We start from the raw sequence: 22,566 nt of genomic DNA on the forward strand, positions 1-22,566 counted from the left end.
TGGGCTTTCACCCCCCTGCAGTGCCCATTGCCCATTCATAGAATCATTTAGGTTAGAAAAGCCCTATAAGAACACCAAGTCCAACCATTAATCCAGCACTGCAAAGGTCACTAATAAACCATGTCCCCAAGTGCCATGTCTACATGGCTTTTAAATCTCTCCAGGGATGGTGACTCAACCACTTCCCTGGGCAGCCTCTTCCAATGCCTGACCATTCTTTCAGGGAAGAAATGTTTCCTAATCTCCAATCTAAACCTGCTACAGATTGAGGCTGTTTTCTCTTGTTCTATCTCTTGTTACCTGTGAGAAGAAACCAAATCCCACCCAGATCCTCCCTCCTGTCAGAGAGCCAGAAGGTCCCCCCTGAGCCTCCTTTCCTCCAGGCTGAGCCTCCCCAGCTCTCTCAGCTGCTCCTGGTGCTCCAGACCCTTCCCCAGCACTGTTCACTTCCCTGGACATGCTCCAGCCCCTCAATGTCCTTGTCTGAGGATGTCAGAGTTCCTGGTGGGGCTGATTAAATATCTCTTTTTTTTTACAGGAGGAGGAATGGTGCCTTTGCAGGATTAAGTGGCTCAGCACATTGCTCTTGTCAGGCTTTGCCTGAACACAGCAAAATGGAGCATCAGGGCAGCTCTGGCTCTGAGGAGCCTTCACTGCCAAAGGGAACCACAAACTGCTTTGTCAGAGCAAAAATCAGCAGCGAGGAGTGACTAAAGGAGGGGGAAGAGACTGCCAGGAGTGCTTGAGGTCACAGCCTGAGAGCCCTAATCAATAAAAATAAACGGTAATCTTCCCCCAAGGAAATGTTCTGTATCTTTCAATCTCATTTCTCCTGGAGTTGATAGAAGCAGAGGGGAAAGGCATTGACTTTTTGTTGCTTTTTATCTACTCAAATGCAGTGTGTACTGACTGCCTTAGCTCTGACTCCACTGTTGTCTTACCTTACTTGAAATTCTTCCAGACAGTTTGATAAATGATTTGTCAAATGGTCCAGCATCACTTGTTCCTTCCACAGCCCCATCAATAGAACATGCTCTTAAAGTACAGATCCCCCAAACACCAGGGGGAAAAACCCTTTCAGGACAGCAGCTGCACACTGCATATGTGCTGTGTTTATGGAAAGAGTAAACATGAAAAACAGACACATTTGGTTTTAATTCATTTTGACTGACCCAAGGAGTCCTCCCCAGAGATAATACTCAGGTCAGCCCATAAATTTTCAAATAAGTGTGCATGATTTTCTCTGCACGTCCTCTATTAAACAAGCCAGAAAAATGTGTGGGGAAGGATCTCTGAGCAGACACCCAGCACAGACACTGACACAGAACTGGTGTATTTGTGGGCTAATTCACCAGAGAGGCCCCTCACTGTACCAGCACACGCCACAGCACAGCTCAACAGCCCGTGTAAAACCTGCTCCTGTAGACAGAAGTACCTCATGTCACCAGAGGCAAGAGTCAGAGGCTCAGACACAACACACTGAATAATATCTTGCCCTGCAAAGAGCCTCCCTGAAGCCAACAGATGAAATCATGGGCTCGGATATCATTCAACACCCCTATCACAATGTGATCCACGATTACAGCTCCTGGGAAACTGTTCCCACCTCTTCCCTCCACCCAGTTTTTGTTGAAGGGACGTTGTCAGAGAAGATCAAGTCTTCATTTTTCTCTTAGTTCTTCATAGCAACACAAAGCTGGAAAATTCTGCAGCAGCCGCCAAAACACGGCCCTTTTGATTATCACCAAAATGCTGTAATGTTTTACGTCCTCTGCTGCAAGGCTGGACCACACTGTGGTGTCCTGGCTCTCCTGGAGTCCACCTCATCAAAACATTCCTCGTGGGCTTAGCCTTAAGCATCTGTTTATGTGCTCTGCTGAACCCAAGCCCGGCAATGCAACTGCTCCTTTTGTTGACAACAGTGACCATTTCAGTGTTATTTTAAGTGGCCCCCAATTCAAATCTCTTACATGACTTTGAAATTTGAAAGTCCTGAATTAACTTTCAACAGAGATGTAGCTGGAAGCACAGGAGGACAGTCCTGATGATCACCAATTTATCTTAATTCTCCAAATTCAAGCCAACTGCTCTCAATAATATTCCACTGAGGAGGTGATATTGATGAAACTCAGCCAAATACAAGAGCAAAATCCCTTTTTTCAATTAGATTTTTTTTTTTTAACATCTCCAAAACAGAGTTCCACCATGCAACAACATCTTGAATTAATTGAGCCATGGGCAATCCTTGTTCTTTTTGTGTACTATGAAATGTAGGAAACACAGATGCTGCCTGTTTAAACTGTCAAACAAGTTTCCTGATGGTAGCTATCGTGTCTGCTACAGACTTGTTGGTTTAACAAATGTTGTGGATGCAAAGTTGGAACATGTGTGTAAAATATTCCAAGCTATAAACATCAGAATCATTAGATATTTGGTAAAGGTTTTTACCAGCATCGTGAGAAGAACTGTAACTGCTCTGGTCATTTTTCCATTTTCTGTTCCAAATACAACCACACTTCCTGTGAAAAACCTCATCACCCAAAACAAGAGACCCTTACATAAAACTTCAGGCAACTAAGCAAATAGTTGGCACATAAAAAGTCTTCAATTTTTCTTAGTTCAAGTTAACAACAAAAACAACACTGCAGGTAATTTATGGCCTTTCTTACTACTACAATCCTTGAAAAATAGGAGGATCAACTCAGCAAGAACACTATGAAACCTCAGATAATGCACCTAATGGCCAGATACCATCTTTCCACACACACTTCTATAGGTAGAATTGTTGGGAAGGACGTCAGGCGTGAGATCTTTAGGGACCAGACACACCAAAGGGACCTGTGCAGGTGTGCAGGAGGAAAAAGGGACAAAGCCATGGGTGAAAACTTCCAGAAAAGAGGCAAAATCACAAAATATAGGGTTATTCTACTGAGCTCCTGATGTCAGAGGTGACACAATTCACCTGAGCTCATAAATTCACATTATACCCCAACTTCCACCTTCTTGGAGGGACAAGTGTTTACAGCTTGGCCATGGTACAAAGTTATGTTTTGATCCAGAGGACATTTACTTCCAGCAAAAATAAGATGAACAGACAATTATTAGTTGTATTTATAGTACCACCTGAAGGTCTATGAGATTGTAAACCTGATTTTGCTTACTTTAAAATACACTAATGAATAATGACATAGAGAGATTTGAAAAGAATCCCAGATGCTGGCTGGAAGAGGAACTGGGAAACCACTTTCTTCTTGTGTCAGAGTCAACTTTTTACTAAATATCCAACTATTAATGTCAGAATTGAACTTTTTATTAAATATCCAACTATTACTACACATCATTCTCAAATCTTTGCTTGTGAAGCCTAGCCATGAGACTACACATCACTAGTGACTGCAGGACTTCTAATGAGGACAGACTGCTGGCTTTTAAAGCTATCATATAATTTCTGCTTGATGCAGACTGAAAAAAAATTAATATTCTTAGTGGAGCCCATTCAGAAGAGCACTCAGGTTCAGTGAAGGCCAGACATGGGTGTGTTTGATTTCCCTGACCTTACTTTTGAGAAAAGTGGAGTCACTGCTTGATAAATCCAGAAGGGGGTAAAACAATCCCACTGGGCTGCCTGGATTTTAGTCACTTCCCTGGCCACACTCAGCGAGAGCAGTTCAGTGAAGGGATGTTTTGAGACTGTCAAAGCACTTTCAAGTACCAGCAAATTGAAAAACAAGGTGCCCACGGGGGGAGTCGTGACATTGTGAGGCCACAGCCCTGAGGCATTTTGGATCGATGTACAGTGAGCTGCTCACAGGGCTTAATGAAACAATTACAGCCCTCCCGTTGATTGCCTTTGTTTTCCCCCACGGATCAATAGATTAGCCACTGTAAATGTCAATGTGTTCCTTCTCTCCCAGGTCACTCTGCAAGGGAATGATGAACAACAGGCTAAACATGCTTGGGAACTGCTGCTACAGATAAATGTCTCAGTTTCTAAGGACTCTAAAGAACTGAAAGATGCTCATATGGGCAAAAGAAAAACTGAGGACACGACAACAACAACAAAGAAACACAAAGGAAATGCGAATGGAAAAGCAGCTGTTAAAAAGCATCAGAATCTTCAGTGCATTAAATGGGAGGTATATTTTGACAACTTCTCTTTTTTGGATTGAGTGGGCTTTTCGTTAGGAGAGTCCTGTCTTTTCAGGAATGCCCATTTTTAATTTTAGCAAGTCTCGTTTTTCTGTTTAATTGTTCTGCTTTTTCCCCATTGTGTAAACAGTGACTATTTTTTATTTCACAATACAAAGCGATAAATGAAAAGTACAGGTTTAATATATTAAAAGCTGACCAAAAGAAGCTACAGAAGCTCCAATTTCATTATACAGCACTGGGTTCCTAGAATATGTCCATGTATGAGTACAGGAGGTTTGAGAGGATCACCTGAGGCAGGTATTGATTTGAAGTGAAGGGTGACAGTAAGGACACAGGGAGCTGCATCCAAGGCCAGGCTGGATGGGGCTTTGAGCAACCTGGTCTAATGGCAGGTGTCCCTTCCCAGGGAAAGGAGTTATTCCTCCCTTTACTACAGCCAGCTTAGGATGGAGTACAAGACATCTGGGATTTTATGGAGTACAAGAATTTCAGGGCTGAGAATAATCTCAGCTTTAGGACATATGCAGCAGCTGTTGCAGCAAACCCTCTTCAAGTTTCTGGACATTGTAATAATGAATTTGTATGAAAAATAATAAATAACTACAAATTGGGAACTTAAAATTGTTTTTTTTTTTCAACTGATCTATTTTTGCTTTCATCTTGAGCAACAGAAACTAATATATTCACAAAGCAAATGGGCTGCAATGCCCTTAGCAATAAAGTGTTGCAGTCTCCTGACCTCTTAGTTATTAGAAACCTTATTTCAAGAAACATCATTTTATGCCCTGCATAGGTGAGAAAGAAATCCTGATAGAAAAATAAGGTAAAGAATGAAAGAGGGATAAAGAGAAAGCAGAAAAATGATGCACACTTGACTTTTTTTAGCTTTCACAGTCAATGCACTACAAAACTCACCAAGACATCTCTTGGCAATCAAGAGACTTATTTCCTGGGGGACAGATGTGAACTGAGCATTGGTTTTTCTAAATAAAATCCTGTGTTTGACTTAAAAGTCAGCTGGCTTTGAAAAGAAAGGACTTTAGCTGATTTTTAACAAATTTGTGCTTCATTCAACTGACACAGCACAGAGCTTTGTCAACCCCCCCACCCCGACAATATTTACTTTTTCTAATATACCACAATTAAGAGCAGAGTAAAAAATTAAACTCAGAATGAGACGTTAATAAAAGAGACCCAGAAGATCTGGATACTCAGACAAGAAGTAACATTAGTGCTACAGTGACCTGCACAGGCTGGAAATGCCATCTGGTGGCTGCAGGTTCAGAGCAGTTCAGGGGAGAAAAATTAAGTTTGCTGGTATAGTAAAGGTTGGTTCTTCACCATATTTTACTGAATTGTGGAAGATAAACAGCAAACAGGGTTCTGTGTTACACAGAAAAATCAGTTAGGACAGTGACAATTACTATCTTGAAAAAGCAACATTTATTTGCTGATGAAAACCACTGAAATTATTATTATTTTGATTACTGGAGCAGCTGGCACTAGGGTACCACGCTAAAAAAGTGGACCAATAGGACAATACTTAAGAAAGATCAATAAAATATCTTAAAAACATGACTTTAAGGAAAGGCAGTTGGGATTGGTGAGTTTAGAAAAGATGCAGCAGGGTGACTTGGCAACAACCTCCACAAAGGTCTGGTGCTGTTGCAAAGAGGAACCTCAGTGATGGCTCTTCATATTCAGGGCCAAACAAAAGGATGAAGACACTGAGTTATAAAAACTTCCAGTATTTCAATATTTCCTGCACGAAACCAGTCCATGGAGCTTCACTAGAGATGAATGCATTCCCTCTGAGGGATGCTGGGTGTGTTCTTGCTCAGCTCCAGCTTGGAGGAGACAGGGGAGAAACAGCAAATAGTTTTTGAAATTCCCACCCAGCCCATGCTTTTCTGCTCCTGTGTAGACAACAAGTGAGAATTTCAACAGAATTCATGTGATTTCATTCCTTAACTCGAGCTTTTTGCCATCACTGCAGTACGTTGCCCTTAATTTATTTTTATATTCCACAATGCCCCATTGATTCCTCCTGGACAATGACAATCAGATGTCACAGACAAAGGGAAATGAATGAAATCTGACACATTTATTTTAAAGCCCGCAGCAGACTAAATTATAAATAAATCCTGCTTTTTCTGCAGCACAAAGGTTGCAGACTGACTGTCCCCGTGGACTCTGCTCTCTTCTCACTACTTAACAGACTTTCCAACACTTTCTTTTGTCCTGATAGCAATCTCTCAGCAGGACTTTTGGCAGACACATGTATTATGTGTCAAAACTGAAGTGGAAATAACTGATGGGAATAGTTATAATAAGGAAATGAATAAACATCAAAACAGTAAAATATAACCATGAAGAACAGAGCCAGAAAGCTTCTGAGCTGCTGCCTGTCTGAGATGATCAGTAAGAGCCACTGTTTTCAGAGTTCAGAGAGTTTTGTATTAATATAGATAGCATTAATATATGCAGTACTTTGGTTTGTATGTTAATTTAATCCATTTACATTCCTGTTTAATAGTTAGAAAACAAAGCTCTACAAAGCTCTCAGAAGATGAGCTTTAAATGTGCTATAAATGCACATAGTAGATTAATTTATAGAATACTATTAACTTAGGAATCCAGTAACCACAACCAACACCTGGACACTAAATTTAGTGTGAGTTACTGTTGTACATCAGCTCCTGTAAATGGCCTTTTGGCTCATACAACATATTTTAACACCATCCATTATCTTTGCACTTAAACAGTTCTGTTCCCAACAGTTCTGTTTAGTAAGTGCTTGTGTACTCAGAGACTTAGTCACTGTGCTTTTCACCAAAACCTCATCTAAAATAAGCTTTTTATACCCCACCTAGCTGGTACACTCAGTGGATTAACAGCTGTGGCTAACACAGATGGGTAACACCGTGTATAAATGCTGTTATTTATGATATTTGTCTTCCACAGTGTACTTTTATTTACCCAGGGAGACTAATCTCTGTCTCATAACTAAAGGCTATTTACCTGTTAATTCTCCTCTGACCAGTGCCTCCCTCTGTCACTCAGGGTCATCACCAGCCCTTCCTTGGTGTTCTTTCTGTGGCACCTTCCTCAGATGATGCAGAATCCCAATGGAGGAACACGGATCACTGCCCTGGCCTCCTCAGGACAGCCACACTCAGGGCTTGGAAACTCTCCAAAACTTTAACTTAAAAAACCCAAATCATTTGGCAAGTGGAAACACAATCTGGCCTTTTTTTTTTTTATACTCAGTATGTGGGATCATATGCAAGAGGTTCTGTTTTGAACATGATTTTGAACACTGATTTTGAAGGTATTCCTTCCAATCACTCTTTGATGGGCTCCTCGATTCTGTTGTTCACTGGACACTTGGTCAACCTCCAGGATAATGAATTCCCAACAAACGATTACAGAAGATTACACACTCAGAGCTGTTCTTTCTTGTAATAATTCACAGAGACTGGCAATAACTTTATTTTCTACACTTGCAAGTCACACAGGCCTTGCTGAAAAGCGATTCCAAACTCAACATGCGGGTTCTTTTGCATTTACCAAAATGTGTTGATGCTGGAAATGAGTAAGCTCCCCCTTTATTTCCAATTAAAACAAAAAATGGTATTTTTTAACACTGGTCACAACTCTGCATTTTCTTACCACCATTTAATGCTCATTTATCAACAGAAGATAGAACAAGGCAACCTTACGTTGGGGATAACTCTTGCCAACCAGCTACACCAAAAAACCTCCTATAAAATAGTTTGTACTAAATTAAACATCTCTAAATTCAATAACTGTCCATGACAACATCCTCAATAAAACTGTAATGGTGGTGAATTTTCAGCTCCACTGAAGTCACTGGCAAAATTTACAGAACTTCATCCTCAGCCTCCATCCCCCTTCTAAAACAGGGCTAGAGGTATCAGTCCTTAAAAACACTGCACCAGTTTCCTTCTAAAATAACACTAAAGTGAGTCAGATCTCAGCAAACTACAGGTGAACTCAATGTTGGAGTTAATCTCAACACTGACTTTTTTTAAAATATAGATACATATTAGGGTCGGGTGAGAGTCAGAAGCTCAGTTTGTCGTGGTGCTGCAGTTCCAGTGGAGTCACGAAGTGAAAGCACCATTTCAGAATTCACAGAAAAATGGTCATTTACCTGGAGTGGTCACGCTAAGGACAACTTCAAGCCGTGCTCAATTTTCAGTTTTACACTTATCTATCTCACTTTTCTTTAACTGCAGTCCTTAAAAGCTCCCCAAGAGAAACAGAGCATCAGATCAAAGTGTGATACAAGGCATATCAGGAACAAATACGGGCACAAAAAGATGGAGCTCTCCAGGGACTCTCAGTAGGGACATTAGGTCTGCTCCCTTGAAATCTAACAGAAACTTCTCCAGGAGCTCAGTGAGGCCATCATTAAATGGTTTGGATAATCTTTTAAGATTTTGCAAGTCCTACAGGAATTTCTCAGTGCCTCTGAACTGATTTTTTATCATATAAAAAGGTTTTCTCATTCATTTTTCTTGCAAGCCATATGGGCATCACCACTTTTCAACACATGGTGTAGGCAGAAAATGTTACACTATTTGACAAGTCACTGAGTGGCAAAAGGATTTTCTCCACAGAAAGGAATTCTTCATAATAATCTTCATGAGTAATAGGTTTAGATAAGACATGGACAAACTGGATGGTACAGAAACTTCTCAGTATCAGGCAACAGATAAACACATACCTGATATGATGCTGAGAGGAATGACCAGTTTTGTTGCAGATTGGCAGTAGATCAATACTATACACTCCAATTAATAAAAAATAAAATTCCTTTTTAAAGTTACTGTCGAAGCTGTGCTCTATACCAATAATATTACAGTGATTAAACAGATACAGGGGGAAAAAGTTAAATCTGCAATGCACTTGATTCCCCAGATTCTTGTGTCTTTTCCATGTAAAAATTAATGATTAATAAAATTGCCTAAGTGTTTAAAATTCAATCAAGGCCATGAATGATAGGAGATGTAACTCTCAGGGAGTAAAACAGAATTTGGTTCCTTTCTGGGGGAAAACCACCCATATATCCTTCAATAAGAATCTTTGTTCAAAGGTTAACAGGAAACTTCAGGTTGATTTAAGGTAAATGTCAGCTCCTGTTATCCCAGAAGATAAGAAACACAAATGCATTGGTAACATTATCATGTTGTAATACATTACTGAATTATACAAGTGTTATTTCTCCAAATTCCTACAACCTGTATGACTTGATAGGGACACAGACAACGTTCTATATGAGATAATAAAGTGCTTTCATAAAGGATCACAACTTCCTGTGTTTATGACAGAAGTATTTACCCAAATGTTATTAAAGATGTTAACCCGTGAACTGCTGCACTATAAACAGAACAGTCAGTAAAAACACAGGAATAGGATAATTAAGACTTCCCATACAGTTCTGCAGAAAAAAAAAATTGCAACAAAACCCAGCAGTGGTACCTCATGTCACTTTTTTTGTTTTGTTTAGCATAGTTCTGAAATGTGCACTGAGAGCTACAGGATAAACCTCCCAAGCTCTATTTCACATTAGTGATGTGCATTAAAATACCCACTCTCTTTAGACAAAGGATAAGGCTTATACCAAAAAACACTGTGCCACTTGGCTGCATATCTTTGGTATATTTATAGTGCAACTGGTCTGCTTCTTCTCTGAAGGGGAAGTTTTTCCAAAGCTCTTCTCCCCTTCCACTGAGAACCTACCATGAACTCCTACACTCACTAGGACCTCAGACACCAACCTACTGCTTGGAACAAATGAAGAATGTGCAGTGAAAAGAATTTCTTCCTGTTTTCTTCTTCTTTTTTTTTTTTTTAAACACACTACTGAAATAAAATTAAACCATGCCAGATTCCACATTAGAAAGTAACAGCACGTTTCAATCCTCTTGCAAGGTTTCAGGAGCGTACAAATGCGAGCATAAATTTCACGGCAATTTTTAACGACAGATATCCAAGGTGCTACTTGGGAACATTTGTAATTTAATTCCTGTTAATCTAGATTTAGTCAACTTCTGTCTCTACCAGAAAAAAAAAAAAAAAAGACACCTGTTTTTCATTTTGCTTACTTAGAATAATTAATAATGCATAGAAAGGCTAGAACTACTTAATTAAAATATATTGCAAGCATGTTTTTCTAAACTTATATTGCTAAAGCCTTGCTGTATTGTAAGATTTATTGGAGTTGGCCTTTATACACAGTACCATGTACTCACATAAGCCTGGATATATACCTGTATTTCAGACTGCTATTTGAGTGGGCACACCAACACACAGCTATAGTACACATCACCCAGTGGCAGTGCAATCAAACGTAGCGCCATTGAAATGCCATTTAATGATTCCTCAACTTCTGAACAGCAACATTCTTTCTGAACAGGTCTGTCCAACCAAACTTGCATATTGCTGAACGTTGGCTTCGTCGCTTGGCCCCTTCCTCCTCTTCTTGTACACGCTGTAAGGCATCACTGTCCTCTTGTGAAGCACCCTCACCCTGCCCAGCTCCTTCAGGCGACCTTCATCCACTGCAAAGGGAGCCAGAGAGCACAAAAATTAGTTATGTGATCTTAATTTATGCCACTCACTTCAGAATGCATAATGAAAACTGCATGGAAGTAAGGAGACTAATCTGCAGATGAAAAGCAGAGCTGAGCTACAGAGCACTCTCCTTGAATCGTGGCTGAAAACAGAACCCGTGTTTGCGGTGTGTGAAAAAATAAACCATGCATCACACACTTCCAGTGGTGATATACAGCATTTCTGAAATGCCCCCACTGCTGTATTTAAACATTCACATTCATTTAATGCTTGCTGGAGCCCACTGCCAGAAGTGAAACTCTACCTGGCAAAGACCTGCCAACAGAACTGACCAGAAGAGACTTGCCATCACTGCAGCCCTTGCCAAATCCACCAGCAAACTGGGAAAAGTGGATTAAAACCAGCGACCTCCAGGCTGTTTGCCTTAGGTAAGCATCAGGCAATAAACTGCCTTCCCAGGTCAAACTCTCTGTCCCTCCAGCCCCAGTCTTTTTCCCCCCTCATTTATACTGGTTTCTGGGTTTCTCTAGCACACTGAGCTTACATGCCCTTATTTCAAGTCCATCCCAAGCTCTGTGGACTGACAGAGCTGTGCAAGCACTAACTGTGTGGGTCAGTGACACAATTCCTCTTCAAAGGAATTACTCTTCAAAGATACACACATCATAGTGGAATCTTGTCAACCTCATATACAGATCCCTCGTGACTTAAATTTATCCAGAGTCTAACACATAAGAGCATCATTGAACAAGTTAAAACTTCCTTCAATTAATGCAATTGATGCTCATGCTGCTGAACAACAATAATAATAATAATAATAATAATAATAATAATAATAATAATAATAATAATAATAATAATAATGATGTTATATAGCAGCTCTGTGTCACAAAAATTGACTCCACAGTGCTAGAAAACTCTTCACAGAAAGTCAGAGAATATGCCACACATCTGAGGCCACTGCAGGATGAATTAATAAAATTATTACAAAATACTGGTAAAAGAAATCTTGGACTTCTCAGAGCATCAGGTTTAAAAAGCCAGCAATGGAAGAGTCAACTTAAACACAGAATCTGAAACACGAGTTTGAGAATAGAACGATGTAAATTAGAGTAGCAATGGGGAAGAGATGCTTACTAGGATGTCAGTATTTGGGGACACAAACTGTGCAAAGACTCCCTTTTGGGCCTTCTTTATGCTCTCAATTTGTGCTTCTTTACGCTTTAAGACAAAGGAGGTCACAAAATGCTTTTCTTTGCAAGGCATTCTGAAGAACCTGCCCTCATTTTCCACAGAAATGGCTTATAAACTGTTTTCTGCTGATTGCCCAAAATTTAGTATGTGAAACTTAATGAAGGCTGCTTTAGCAAGTTTAGAATGACTTCATTACTTTTATCTGTGTTTTGATTCCTAACATGAAAGCACAATGTGTTTCTTAAGATTTAACCAGGAAAACATGGTTTGAAGGAAGAAAATTTGAGAAGTACTTGCTAAGATTGTGCTCTGCACTAATTACTCTTGGCAATTGCTTTAGATAAACACCAAGTCAAAAAACACTTTATGGCTTTCTCTCCTGCTTTGAAATCCATTAGGTTTTTGATGTGTGGCCAACACCTTCCTGATATCCCAACAGGTTGGTTTTACTACCAGCCCTTCTGCCTCTTGTGTTACATCCCCCTCCTTCCTGAAAGTTCACCAAGGAAAAATTTGCAAGTTTATCTTCTGCAGGTGACACAAGTGTAAAGTTATTTTAACTCCTTAAATTGGAAAGTCTATGTTTGCTGCACCTCTAGGCTGACTGCAAGTTTGTGAGATGGAGAGTCCTGAGATGGATTTAGGCCAAGCCCAGCCTTTCACAGCTTCGTGCCAAAAGCACTTTCAAAGCTGTTCACTGCTCCCTGTTTGATACTCATTGATCTCAAACAGTCCCAAAGCCTGATGCTCTGGATGAGTTCATCTTTTGGCTTGCAGTGCTCCTGGCCCCAGATTTGATTTCTTTGAGTAACTAAAGCTACTGTACCTTCGGTCTCACTGCGGCCTTCCTGGCTCAGCTGCACTCTGGTCCTGCTGCTCAGCATTTACACCCTTTACTCCACTTTTACTCATCACCTCCTTGCAACCACTCTGGCTCCAGCTCTACAGCCACATGGAACTGCTGGAATGACCAAGCAAGTTTGGTTCTAGGAAATTTAAGCACCACAGCCAAGTGCTCTCTGGGGAGAAGTCGGGCTTGCCAAACCCTGCTGTAGATCAGCCCTTTCTTGGACAGGTTTACAACACAACCCTCAGGCAGGAGAAGGCTCTCCCAGAGCAATCCAGAAAACACCAATATCTTGAAAAAAAAAAAATCACTGTAATATACTTCACACATGTTTTCAGCTTAACACAGTAAGTTCTGCGCATAAACTACATATAGAGAGACTCGGTGATGAGTTTATCATCAGGAAAAGTTTAAAGAAAGACATGGTCTTACAAATTCATGTCTGACTGACTGTATTTGTATTGGTTCTACACATTAAAGTTCATTCCAGATCCTTGAAAGGCAGCAAAATAACAGTCCAAATGTCTACAATGATTACCTGTTCTTCCATAGACTCCCCCTAAATAATAGATTTAATAATAAAAATAACCTTCTGCAAAAGTACTTAAATAGATATAATTTAAACTCCATCTGAAAAAGAAACCTTTTACCGAGATCCTAAGTATGAGTAAAATAATCTTAGGTACATAATTAAGCTTTTAGAGAAGGTAAATAGGAACTTGTGTCACCATCATAACAAATCTGTAAGTCAAGATTCAGCCACCTTTCAGTTGCTGCCACTCTGGGAGCAACACCTTAGGAATTCAGGAGAGTATTCCCTTTATACACAATTTAAACATAAGCACAATAAATTTAATATAATTGAATGGAAAATAAGAGTAGATTGAGCTCTGGCACAGTTCAATAAAGAAATTACTCTCCCAATAAGAAAAATTAAATATCTGCTCCTGTTGAGTGGCACATAATAAAATCTGCTTTATATTTAAGAAGATGCCAACTGAATTCTAACAGGCCTTCCCTGTGTGGCTGATGCTGGGATACAGGAGTAATACCAATTCAAATGCTTAATTAAATAAAATTTCTTTTTGAAAAGAAGAAAAAACATCTCTATCAGTAAGTATTATTTCCAAGCTTTACTAAAGAAATTTTAATTAGTGACTTCAATTTCTGGGAAGACACTGTCATCAGATAGTGTAACAACATGTTAGGGCGACTTTAATCATTACTGTAATTACTGAATGCAGTATTGTTACCACTAAAAAGGTTTTTTTAAAAAGCCTGTTTTTTCCTTCTCCCTCTTTCTCGTTTTTTACCTTCTGAGCTGTTGATTTATTGTATTCTACACAAGAGATGCTGTCACTTGGTATATGAAACATACAGGGCTTTATCCCTTTAATTCAGTTATATCTATCAATAGCCTGTATGGTAGATACACAAAATGCAGAGAAATCAATTCTGTAGATTGAAAATATCTGTAATTTTAGGAAACTGGGCAACTGCAGCTGCAAACTGTCTTTACAAAAATATTATCCTGTAAGTCTCAGAGCTAAAAATACAGGTGAATTCTTGTTGAATAAATTACCTGTCACTTCTTTCTCTTCTCCCCTATACTCCTAAAGCAGCAAATTATTTATATTGCAGTCATCTACTGAAATTTGAATATAGGAGAGATTTCACATATAATTCAACCTTGCAACCGTGACCCAATAAAGACCTCAAAGAGGTGTTAGAATTTTTGTTCCCAGCCCCATATACCACTGTTCCATGGAATTCACACATGGAGGATTTCCTTTCTAAAAAAACAAAGCATAGCAGATATGTTTCTAAGTACCAGTAAAAAACAGAGTAAAAAGCAGCAGTGATCCAAAGTCCCTTTATGCAACGGGTTGTCTCTGCAGACACTGATTTGAGTTCTTGACCCAGCTCACACATCACCTTCATCAAAAGGACAGGCAGCACCACTGAGCAACACACTCAAAGTACCAGCAGTGGGTTTTCAAAGGCAGCCCCAGCCTGCAATCAGCCCCAAAAATGCTTTTACACCCAAGGGACGAGGAGGAATGTGAGGAGCAGGAAGCCTGACGTGCTCCTGTACAATCCAGTTCTTATTTCTTTGCACAACCCAAATCAACTTCCTCCTCAAACTACAAGCTCCCTCCTGAAACCAAAACATGCTGATATGCATTCCTGCTGAAATGCCAGTGTGAAATAAGGAGGAATGATTTTACCTTTTTTATTCACTGTTCAGCAGTGCTCTTTTATAGAGAAATTCGGAATTCCACGTTCGGAATCCTCGCAGCCAGGAGTCGATCAGCGTTTTTTCTAACGTTATTTTGGGAAGCTGATCTCCGAAGGTTTTTATTGTTCAAAAGTGCATTAATCTTTATTATTACTACCTAGCATAAGCTGAGGTGAAAAGCAGCTCCAACGTGGCCAGGGAGCCGGGGAAGGACGGGCAAAGCTGGACAACCGAGACTCGGAGAGCGGAGCTGAAGCTTGGCCCAGGCTGGGAGCCAACACCACGCTGCAAAAACCATGATGGCTCAGAGGGTTTTGCAGCAAACTATTGCTAAACCAGCTCTTTGGTGCTGGCTGAGTTGGGCCAAGCTGGTTTTGATCAGCAGTGATGTGGAAAGGCAGCCACAGTGTTCTCTCTAGAGCCAGGTGTGACGCCGAGCCAATGGCACCTATTCCCTCATCCCCCTTGGATATCCTCATCAAAAGTATGATATTTTTTAATTTGTCAGGGGTATTGTGTAAAAATGCAAGCAAGCTAACATTTTTTTAAAGTCCTTTTTTCCATTTACAGGAAAACAAGTGAAGAAATAATTATAAACAAGCGACAAATTTATTGACATTCTTATTTTTTAAATAGGAAAAAGGACAACTGCCAAATTCCAAAACACCCCACATTAGTCACAGGACCATATTTCTTACATTTTCTGCACAGAATGGATTCAAAATTAGTAATTCAAAAAAGAAATGTGGCACTCCCACTAAACTCTGAAATGATGCTGTTTCTGATCATAAGTTTCAGTTTCCTGAAATGCTCCTTCAGCTCCTGGAATAGTGAAAGTATTTGGTCACGGTCACTTTGTCCTTCAGCATCCATGCTACACAGAGAACCTGGATATTTTTTTCCCCCCTTAGCAGGATGAAACAGGGAAAGAAGGAAAGGAAAAGGCAAAGAACAAGTCCCAATTCAAAAATTCAAATATTTAAAACTGTGCCATTGACTGAAACCCACGATTCACTTTGAAAGTAGACTTTGAAAGAAACTCTCATGTAAATAACTCACTTTATAAATTAGTTTTCATTTTAATTAAAAATGGAATCTCAGAAAAAATTATTTTTACCTCTAAGCATGAAACCCACAGAACAAAAAGCACAAAAATAAACAGCTGATAACTGTATTTTTCAGACTGACAGCCCAAAGGGTGTGCTGGGTTTTTGGTTTTGTTTCAAGTTGTTCTTGGTTTTTAATTGTCAGTTTTGAAGCACTTAGGACCTACATGTTTTTTAAAGATGAACAGAATGTTCACATTGTATAAATGAAAAAAAAAGAAAAGGTTTAAAATTCAATTTACAGGAAGTTTAAAAGTTTCATGATAGCCAAGCTTTCAAACTAGGTGTAAAAATGATCAAAAGAAGCACCATCCCTTGCTGGTTATGCTACAGTGATGTTAATTTATTTGAGAAACACAACAGCCTTGTCCAACATTTTTAAAGAAAAGCTACATCTGTTTTACATGACCTGATCAATGATCAATGATTTTAAAACAAAGAAACTGTAAAAGGAAGAAACAAATTAACTTTTCAAATTTTATAACTGAAATTTAGGAGATATTAATTGATAAAAATAGAAAATTATTCCACTGCAGTCAGAAGCCAAATACGTCTGACCTTTGAATTTAAGCTCATTTCTTACTCAATTTAAAGCATCATTACTTTTTGTTCACCAGCAAAGTATAGGATGTCATCCTCAAAAACTAAAGAGACAATAAGCAATACCCAATAACAGTTGTATTTATATAAAACAATGGTTGAAGTGTGCTTTTTCTCATATTTCTTCTTCCACACTGGACTCATACATTAAGGAATATTAAAGACCTCTATGCCTTGGGGTATAAAAATACTAACTCAAACCAAAGTAAGAGTACAGTTAAAATGAAGCATAAACAACGACACACAAAAATTCAATGAAAAGAATTCTTAATTAAAACCAGAAAGCACAAGTCACAAAGGAAGTACAGTAAAACGCTCAGGATATTCTCAATCAGCCAAATCTTTGCAGTTACTCTAACAAGAACAAAAAAAAAAAAAAAAGGGGGGGAGCTTCTGAAAGCACTGTTGAAAAAGAGAATGTTTGTAAGTGGAAAAAAGCACCTTATCAGAACATTATTGATGATCCTTAAAATATGAAGACAGAGAAATTACAGTTTTACATGTATAACTTACAGGGATCCTTAAAATGGGTAAGGATAGGAGGTTGGAACAAGGGGAAATCCTAGAGACATCTTCCAAACAAAACTTTTGGGCTTGGTGCCTGAAATCATACAACTGCTTTATGATTTGCAATTCAATCCCGAGAAGGGAGCAGCCTAATCACCCCCCAGAACTGAGAGCCCTCACCCCACTGGGCCACGAGGAAACAATCACTCATTGTGTTGTGACTCTTATTATTCCAGTAGTAAACATGAATAGGGGCCAATGGAAAACATTTCCTGTGAATACAGCAATGCAGAGCAGCTCTTGGTTTCAGCTGTAAGCAAAAGCTTCTGGCTTACCTGCAGACAAGTCTTTGACTAAGCTGCCCAACACTAAAATCCAACTGTGTCCTGCTGATCTGGACACACTGGAAAGAATGTGTCCACAAAACACGACCCAAGAACTGCACATAAAACAATATATATATATATAAAATTCCCAGTTTATTTATGAGGAGCTCTCATATAATACAATTATTCTATACCTCGATTTATTATCCTGAAAAAAAAGGTGCCTGAAAAATAGCTACTGAAGGGCAAGATTTAAAGCATAGATCACAGAATGTTTAGGTTGGTAAAGCCCTCTAAGACCATCAAGTCCAACCATTCCCCAGCACTGCCAAGGCCACCACTAACCCCTGTCCCCAAGTGCCACATCCTCACAGCTTTTAAATCCCTCAGGGATAAGAACTCTACCACTGCCCTGGGCAACTGTGCCAGGGCTGGACAACCCTTTCAGTGAAGAAACCTCTCCCAATATCCAACCTAAATCTCCCTTGGCATAACTTGAGGCCACTTCCTCTTGTCCTATCAAGGACTGATATGATATTTCTCCAAGGGCTTGCTTTTTAGGGATGTAGTATAAAAATCCCCCTAGTACTACCTGGGAAAATGTTAGTTAAATGAGACTGAACAGTTTCCCATCTGAAAACAGCATCCAGTGCCTCCAAAGTCATGACACTAAGAAATTAAAAAAAAAAAAAGGAGCATAATCCAGCTGATGGCAAGTTGACAAAGATAACTATTTCACTTTTAGATGCTCTTCCAGAGGACAAAATGAACTAGTCACTTCCTTTGAAGTTGTATCTCTAACACTATTCTTGATGACTTCAGAAATGAGAAATGAGAATGTGAACTGCCAATGAAGAATATTAACTGCACACCCAGCACACTTTGGTGGCTTTTTTTTTTTTTTTTTAGTTCTGTCTTTCCTGTTCTAACTCTACTTTTTGGTTATCTAATCAACTGTCAGCTGTGCCTTCAGTTTAAATGCACCCTGCAGACAAGGGCCAGAGGCAGAACCACAGCAGGCACAATGTTTTCAATGCATGAGCTCTGGGAGATGCTATTCCAGGGCATGCTCTCCCTAAACCAGGTGTCCTGACTCAGCAGCCTGCAAGAGGTAGTTCTGCAGATCAGAACTAGCTAAGTCCAAGTTTTACCAGCTCATTCACCACCAAACTAATTCCTGATGGATTCTGCAGGCTTTTCTATTCCAACAGGCACTTGGAACCAGCACATGAAAGCAACTCGAGGTCACTTTTAGCAGGGAATGAAAACTGCACATGTGTCTTTACAGAGACTTTAGCAAGCTACTTGTCATCAAGAACATAATCCAAAGTGGCTCAGGTAATGGCAGGAGAGACACAGTAAACATGCTATAAAATCTGTGAATTAAAGGTTGAGAATACTAATGCATCTTAAATAGAAAAGGTTAGGGATGGGGATGATGGTGGGGATGACAGGACAAGGGGGAATGGCTTCAAAGGGAAGGAGAGTTGGATGTAGATTAGATGTTAGGAATAAATTCTTCCCTGTGAGGGTGGTGAGGCCCTGGCACAGGTTGCCCAGAGAAGCTGTGGCTGCCCCATCCCTGGAAATGTTCAAGGCCAGGGTAGGGGGCTTGGAGCAACCTGGGCTAGTGGAAGGTGTCCCTGCCCAGAGGGTTAGAACCAGCTGAGCTTTAAGTTCCCTTCCAACCCAAACCATTCTGTGATTCCATGAAAAGAAAACACAAAAACCAAATTTAGAGAGTTATGCCTTAAGGAGTTAGAGCTCCAAAAAAATGGGAAGGAAAAGCTGAAAAAAAAAGAGTTAAATACTACTTATTAAAATACTTGAACTGTATAGAAGTGAAAATGGCAGAAAGCAACAAGAGGATCTTTCAAAAAGAAGGGCAAAGTCCTCGTTAAGACTGATATGTGGGGAGGAAAAAAACCAGAGACGAGAGTCAAGCTGAGAATTACAAATGCAAACATTTCCATGAAATAGGAAAAACTGAAGCAATTGGCAGTAGCTTATCAGCTAAATAAATCAGATTTACAGCAATCAATTTACTGGCTAAATTAATTAAAACATGGAATCAGTTATGTTCCACGTGAAAAGCTGGGATGATGTCACCAGGGCAGAGAGGGAACATGTTTGGAGGCACCGTGGATTGTTCCAGAAGGTCTGACCCTGGCAGAGGTGGTTGAGCCAGGGCTCAGCACATGCCTGTGGTGTCCCTTCCACAGCTGCTCTGTGCCTGGGCCTAATTACAGCTTTCAACTTTTATCACATTTTGAAACTAATCCCATATGCTGGTTGTCCTCAGCATGGAATAAATCTGCATCATCTCTCTGCTTGTCCCACATTATTTGGTTTTTAATTTCTGCCCTTGTGCTTCTAAAGCCTTCTGCGAGTGGAAAATGGTTCCTCCAGGATTTGGCAGTCCTTGCCCTTCCCCACATTCCCTTGAATCTTCAGCAACTCATAAGTTCATTTCTGGTCTAGCTGAGCATAAAGCCACCTAAGATTCGTCTCTTCAATGTGACGAGAAGTAAAGTATGCCTGGACATCTTTCTTTTTCAAGCAAAGCCCTCAAAAAAATTTAATTTCAAAATACCTCTGCTCGTTACACAATCTCTATGATGGTAATTTTGGATTAAAACATATTTTTGAGGATTTTGCAGTCCAAGCCAAAGGTTTCATGAATCACAGCGGAACTAAGTGGTGCTGCTTGAGGGGCACTGGTTTACTCTGCCACATACATGTCAGCAGCAGATATATTCAGAATATCAATAAATACAAATTTTTAAATCCCAAATATTTATTAAGGTTTGCAATTTCTGACCCACATAACAATTCGTGCCCTGCCAGTTGCTAAGGATCCACAAATTAAGTGACTAACATTGCCTTTTTGTTACAGAAGCACTGCAATATTTGAGCATATTTTTGCATATAAGGCTAAGACCCCATGCCAGTCATTGCATTGTAATACAAATATACTAAAAAGTGAGGGGAAAAATCTGCCTGGCTACACCTTATTGGCATTATCTTCATTGTTTTAACATCTTGGACGCTCAAGGATCACACTGGATTTAGAAATATGCATTCTGACGGCTCTAAGTGTTCATAAACTTAATTAGAAACAGATACAAACTTGTAAGATGTGTCTGTTCTAGAGGTGCTGCTGGAAAGAATTGATATGTCTGTCTTTTTCTTGGTTATAGCATTCAAATTTATTACCCATAGCTCTGATAATAGTGGAAAGTCAGTTCTTTAGGAGAGTTTAGTTCGTGGTCTATCAGAGTTTATTTAAACTCTTTCCCAACTCTCCAAAGTACACAACACTATCTTAAAAAATATTATAAACAGCAGTTGTTCTAGAGAAAACCAGCAATTTCTCCCAAATCAGATGATTGCACAGTTCTAAACAATTGGTTTAATGTTTTCCATCTGGGATGGTTTTGTGACCACATTTTCATTGTCTCAAGAACCTCAGTGCATTTACCCTTGTAAACATTAATCTGCATCACACTACCCTTATAAACATTAACATATACTGGCTTTTGCATTAATCCCTCTGCCTGGATCCAGAGATGCAACACTACATGGACTTTGCCAGGGATCTGAACTATCAGGCGTGACCAAATGGCAACCACAGTTCACTTTCAGGATACAAATATGTGATCGTGGCTTCTCTGCTGAGAGAGGGAGGAGGCATAAGACCAGTATCATGCTAATACACTCTATTTTTAAATACACTGCGAAATTAAACAGCCTCTGCACTTGATAGGGGGGAAAAAAAGTCAAAATACTCGTGTTCATGCACACAATAAATATAAAACAAGTCTGAAATACTTTTAATAGCAGTATCTAAATTGTATATAAAATCAAATGTTTTGAAAAACACAACACTAGAAATGATAGCTATTGAAATAGTTGTGACAGATTATTTTTCTACTGAAAGCATTATGCACAAACCCAAATATTTAAAATAAACATAGTTTTGTATAACAAGCCTGCAGATTTCTGGGTAAGGATTTTAAGTTTTATTTACTAGAACTAATAACCCTCAGTTTCTTGCAAGAAGCATTAAGATGCATTATTAGCAACTGCTAATAAGAGGATTCAGTTGTTGCTAAATACTGGGAATGTTGTTTGCCTTTCACTACTCTAGCTCACTATGAGCAGCAGAATAGACAAATACACAGATATATTTCTGGAGAGAGTTTTTTTCAGCTTGTATTCTCATAAATTTTAAAAACCCGGTAAAAACTTGCAACAAAAGTTAAAAGGTTACTACGGAAAGAGACTGAAAATCTTAAATAATTTTCTTTAGTTTGGTAACTCAAAATTAGTGATCTGCTATCAACTCTGTCCATTAGGGATTACACTGAATGGAGTTTTTTACAGAGTGATTCTTGTGAGCCTGAAGTGAGGATTTTCTGACTTCTACATAACTTTGTGTCGTGTCCCAGGGCTCCAGCACCGACTGTTGGACTCATACTCCTGGGAATGAGAGTTCAGGCACTGATTTTAGTGCTCTTTTCCTTTTGGGTTTTGTTTTTCTCCAATGGTTAAGACTTGTATGTGAACACGAGGCAATTTGAAAGGCTTTTTAGATTTCAGCATCTGCCCTTTGTGCAGACACAGTTCCTGGGTGGCTGGGCAGGCCGATCACTGGAAAGCACAGAAAAGACAAATCATCTTCTCTTGATTCCAATGCCTACCATAATTTTGGCTCAGACCAGCTGGGAACTGGTCAACTCAAGCCTAAATTCTCCTAAGGACTTCCACTCTGCTGGAAGAAACAAGGTCTTTATTGCCGTGTGAAAGTGGCAGATGCAAAGTCTGGTCTGCAGCAAGAGCAAGGGGTGGAAGGAAGGTGGTTGCTGAATCCTTTAGCATTGTCATCTCTTCAGGTTTCCACATCCAGTTTCTTTCTACATAGTGTATCCAAATAACAGCCTCTCTTATTCATCTCTACGAATATCTACCTAGATGTTCAAGTTTGAATCC

General features: G+C 39.5%; 1 protein-coding gene across 6 annotated transcripts in view; it reads right to left on the bottom strand.

The window, feature by feature from the left end:
- Window positions 1-7,602: 7,602 nt before the first annotated feature.
- ATE1 (arginyltransferase 1) overlaps window positions 7,603-22,566 on the bottom strand; it is a 73,624-nt gene continuing 58,660 nt past the window's right edge. For all 6 annotated transcript variants that reach the window (XM_051800393.1, XM_051800394.1, XM_051800396.1 and 3 more), the window contains one exon: window positions 7,603-10,742. In XM_051800393.1, coding sequence (XP_051656353.1) covers window positions 10,564-10,742 — 179 coding nt within the window. In that variant the 3' untranslated portion in view covers window positions 7,603-10,563. The remainder of the gene's footprint in view (window positions 10,743-22,566) is intronic.

The sequence above is a fragment of the Manacus candei genome, unplaced genomic scaffold (assembly GCF_025592945.1).
Source record: "Manacus candei isolate 608988 ecotype Guabito, Panama unplaced genomic scaffold, ASM2559294v1 h1tg000050l, whole genome shotgun sequence".
NCBI classification, from domain to species: Eukaryota; Metazoa; Chordata; class Aves; order Passeriformes; family Pipridae; genus Manacus; species Manacus candei.